This window comes from Anomaloglossus baeobatrachus, chromosome 1 (genome assembly GCF_048569485.1).
Source record: "Anomaloglossus baeobatrachus isolate aAnoBae1 chromosome 1, aAnoBae1.hap1, whole genome shotgun sequence".
NCBI lineage: Eukaryota > Metazoa > Chordata > Amphibia > Anura > Aromobatidae > Anomaloglossus > Anomaloglossus baeobatrachus.
The window spans coordinates 381,610,640-381,614,995 of NC_134353.1; the positions used below are offsets into that span (position 1 = coordinate 381,610,640).

The 4,356-nt window shown below is 39.7% G+C and overlaps 1 protein-coding gene across 1 annotated transcript; it reads right to left on the bottom strand.

The window, feature by feature from the left end:
* Nucleotides 1-1,472: 1,472 nt before the first annotated feature.
* Nucleotides 1,473-2,780, bottom strand: LOC142302258 (uncharacterized protein F54H12.2-like). Its single transcript, XM_075343360.1, has one exon. It carries the CDS (start codon nt 2,778-2,780, stop codon nt 1,473-1,475), a length of 1,308 nt encoding a protein of 435 aa, XP_075199475.1.
* Nucleotides 2,781-4,356: the final 1,576 nt, after the last annotated feature.

Below are 4,356 nucleotides of genomic sequence, written 5' to 3' on the forward strand. Positions count from 1 at the left end.
GGCATATTATGTATATGGCCAAATTTATTTTATAGGCGTTTGATACAGGATTCATTCTGATAGTGTAATATGGTTGGGCATATTATGTATATGGCCAATTATACTATTACGCGTCTTATGCTATATAGCATTTCTTATAGCACCCATTCTGATAGTGTAATTTGGTTGGGCATATTATGTATATGGCCAATTATACTATTACGCATTTCTTATAGCACCCATGTAGAAAGTTTGTGTTTTATACTGTTTGTATAAAAATGAAAGACAGGTTGTATGTATATGGCCAATTATACTATTACGCGTCTTATGCTGTAAAGCACTTCTTATAGCACCCATGTAGAAAGTTTGTGTTTTATACTGTTTGTATAAAAATGAAAAAGTTTGTGTTTTATACTGTTTGTATAAAATGAAAGACAGACACACTATCAAAATTTAAAAAGTTTATTGCTCAGAATTTAATTACATTCAGTTGCACATTACAGCCTTACCAAGAGGACAAGTTTCTTACCATTACAATGCGTGTGTGAAACTGTATATATAGATACAAAGAGGGTCTCATATCTGATCAAAACCAGTATTACAACCACCCTTCAATGCATAGATCAAATACTTCACACACCCTTACTAATACAATGAGACTCTAGCCCCTCATCAAAGAGGACCTCCTATCTGATCAAAACCAGTATTACAACTACCCTTCAATGCATAGATCAAATACTTCACACACCTTTACTAATACAATGAGACTCTAGCCCCTCATCAAAGAGGCCCTCCTATCTGATCAAAATCATCATTTACAACTACCCTCCAATGCATAGATCAAACACTTCACACACCCTTACTAATACAATGAGACTCTAGCATTCAAAGCTGGTCCTAGCCAGATGAGATACATCTGTTTGATTAAATGGGTTTATTAAGACATGATCAATGATCACTTCTGACTACTTGGCATAGGGGCATACAAAGCTGCTTATAAAGACAACCTGAATTGATCGAATGCTCTGGTGAAAGAGACGCGACAAAATCAGACACCATATTGTCATTTTCTTTTAAATCACTACTAAAGCATTGTAATATTTTATTGAATGACACTCCCCGTGCTATATGGTACAAAACGTAAACACAGTAATGTCCGCATACTTTGCTAAATGTGTCCTGAATCTGAATGGATTGAAAACAATATAGTTCACTGTTTCTATTTAAGAAGGTTACAAACTCATCAGGAAATAAAACACTTGTTGGTGAACATCCATAACTGTCAAAGAATATTGCCTTCTTATCATCGCAAAGTACAATCAATATCCAATGTCGCCCACTTTGTCCGGAACTGTCTGTATTCACGATGTAGGCAGCGGGTCTCTGGGTCACTCTATATGCCGGTAGCAAATCACACGGAAACACACCAGCAAATATGCGTTCTGTATAATAATCAGACTTCAACAGGTTTGTGAGCTGGAAGTTATCCATAATTAGATGTAATCAAATAGTACTTCTCTTCTATGGTTGATTTCAAGTATAGTTGTGTTGATGGCATATACTATCATATTTACAGTATGCGGGGTAGCTAGCGCAAACCGCACTTCAGCACGTAGGTTACCCGATTTAACGAGCGAGAAATGACCACCAGGTTCTTGATCTGGTGATAAATCAAATGCAAACAATGTGAACCCGGCCATAAATTCTTCACGATCTATCGCCAGAGCATGATCAGATTTTAAACGGCCAGAAACATGAGCCAAAGACATAAATTCACGGACGGCTAAGTCATCACTGAAATTAGGTTGGAAAGGGCGGGCGGGAAATGGTTGGCCGTCCAGATAAAGCGATGCAAGACTTATTTCGTAATGGTGAAAGCACAACGGGTTTTTATTGTACGATCCGCTAAAGGCTTCATTATCTACAAAGCCCAATATAACAGTTTTTGGAATTTGTCCCAAGAAGAGGTTCTCGTGGTTTGTAATTCGCGTGCCGGCTGGAATACTGTATACTTTCATGCAGGCCCTATCAATAGCGTATTTGGCCGTGGTGGCTAGTAGGGCCTGACTGTGGCCTATACGTACAGCTGGAGAGACTTGCACCCTCTTCACATAGAGTGACGCTTGTAAGATCTGCACTTTATATGGTTCTGCATCACCAGACATCAAACAAAAAGTGTCCTTATTCCTCGACAACTTGATCTTGAGGTCAAGCCCATTCAGTACGAGCTTTGGTTGATTAAATACATCTCCAAAAATTGGCCCTAATAGATCTACAGTCTTAGAGTTCCTGGTTATACGCGCTCTTTTGACAAATCCAGCATTTAGACCATCCAAGGCCCGATCATTATGATGACCTGCAGTGTCTTTATAGAACAATCCAGCGGTAAACTGTGTCGATAGTGTTTGCGTGCTGTAATTTAAAAGAGTTTCAATGTACGCTCTATAGCTGTAGAGGTTATCCGACTGCGAGATGAGGCGATCTCCAAGAGTGATATCGACCTGATTAAACAATGTTGTCAGGGGGTAATTTATAAACGCAACACGCGCACCATCGCCGATAGCCGTATTATCTTGTTTCACGATACGGCAATTTATGTACAGTAGGGTATTGTTCAGATCATAATAATATTCACCGCTACCCGATATGAAAAATTCCAGGGGGGCATTTTCCGACAGAGCCGCAATAGGTTGTACTTCTACAAAAAGCGATTTCTCAATACTTGTTTGCGTAGGGGGAATGACAAAAATATCCAGTTCAGATTTTGCGCACTCTACAGAAGCATCATGTACGAAAGCCATTATAGTTGATTAGAAGATGTCGTCCACAGAGCGTCTCACTCTTTTCTGACGATTTTGTCTCTTGGTGGGTTTTTTATTCATGAGCATTGGGGGCTGTGAATAGCGCACACATCTTTTTCTTTTTTGTGGTTTTTTAGCAATATAAACTATGCCGGAGCCCTCCTGCGGGGGTGTGTTTATACGATTCATTACGGCTGATGAGAGGGTTGTGACCGCATCTTTTGCAATGTTTTTGACAGCAGTCTTCACATGAGGCTTTACTATTTCCAGTCCTCTCCTGAATAATGGCACGGCTCTTCTAAAAAGCCCTCTAAAAATTCCGGCAAGACCGGCACCATACATGTACTCATCACCGCGAAAACCCTCTAATCCATGACCCGATTGCGCTATGTAATATCTGGCATAGATGGCGGGGTCACCATATACCCTCTGAGACACCATTTTTCTGTGTCAACACCTCCGCGGTCTAAGATGCAATCGAACAATACTTTTTCCGTACTTGAATTTAACAGGGGTTCCCTGATCTGATAATATAGAGATTGTCACAGAATCGAAATGTTGTTTACAAAGGGGCACATAATCGGGTCTTGCGTACTGAATGGTGACAATTTCGCTGGTCTTACCAGCTACCTGAACAGTTCTCAGAAGTTGCACGTAGCTGTCACCTACAAGCTGATGTTGAATTATATCTGTGTACACATATAATGTATAAAATCCGTCTTTTATATCTGCATACGACTTCTTCCGCTCCAGCTGTGGGTTATCTACAGAGGCCTCAATAAAGGGTTTTAGGCCTAAAATACGTGACAGTTTTGGGCCTGGAGCAAATTGTATCGTCGCTGGATCTGACATGGTAACACTTCTCTTTACCTCATCGTATCGAAGTTTAAAACCATCGGGTGCCACCTTCAAAACATCAATACGCTCATTAATGGCTCTTATGAGATCAGTAATGTTTGAATAAAACCCTGATTTCAAATAAAATTCTTTAAATATATCACCGCGGCGTGCTATAAAGAAATTTCCGTCATTCTGCTCAAACGTGTACCATGTATGCGGATATTGAATCTCGGTGAGCGCAACTTCAAAGGGCCCAGAAAGCTGTACAGGTTTTGCCAATTTAGTGGTATAAGTTGATATCGTGTTTTCGGGGTACATCTTAGAAGAAGCATTACACGGTAGTGTTATATAAAATGAGCCCTCCTCCATGGTTTATATGTCCGTCAGCTGGTCTTCTGTAATCCAACTGTTAAATGTTGTCGGGTAACCAAGCCATTTCACTAGACAATGCGTTGACCCGCGAATACGCTTTTTTCTTAAAACCTTTTCAATTCTGTAGATGCGTTGCTCATCCAAAGCTATTTTTTGTATTTCTTCTTTATAAAATGAGCCACTGATTTCTTCACCGTTTAAATCAGCAATTTTATAGAGGGGTTTTTGAAATTTGGTGTTGATGGCCGTAATAACAAATATTTCATCCGTGTACGTTTGTTCATATCCCTTAGCGAAGATACCTTTATATCGTGACACTCTCACATGATCACCAATTTTTAAAGAAGGTTTAATAGGCTTGGCA

What these genes read in the sequence shown, in the direction of transcription:
- LOC142302258 (XM_075343360.1), bottom strand. Translation starts at nt 2,780, where the DNA reads ATGGCTTTCGTACATGATGCTTCTGTAGAGTGCGCAAAATCTGAACTG.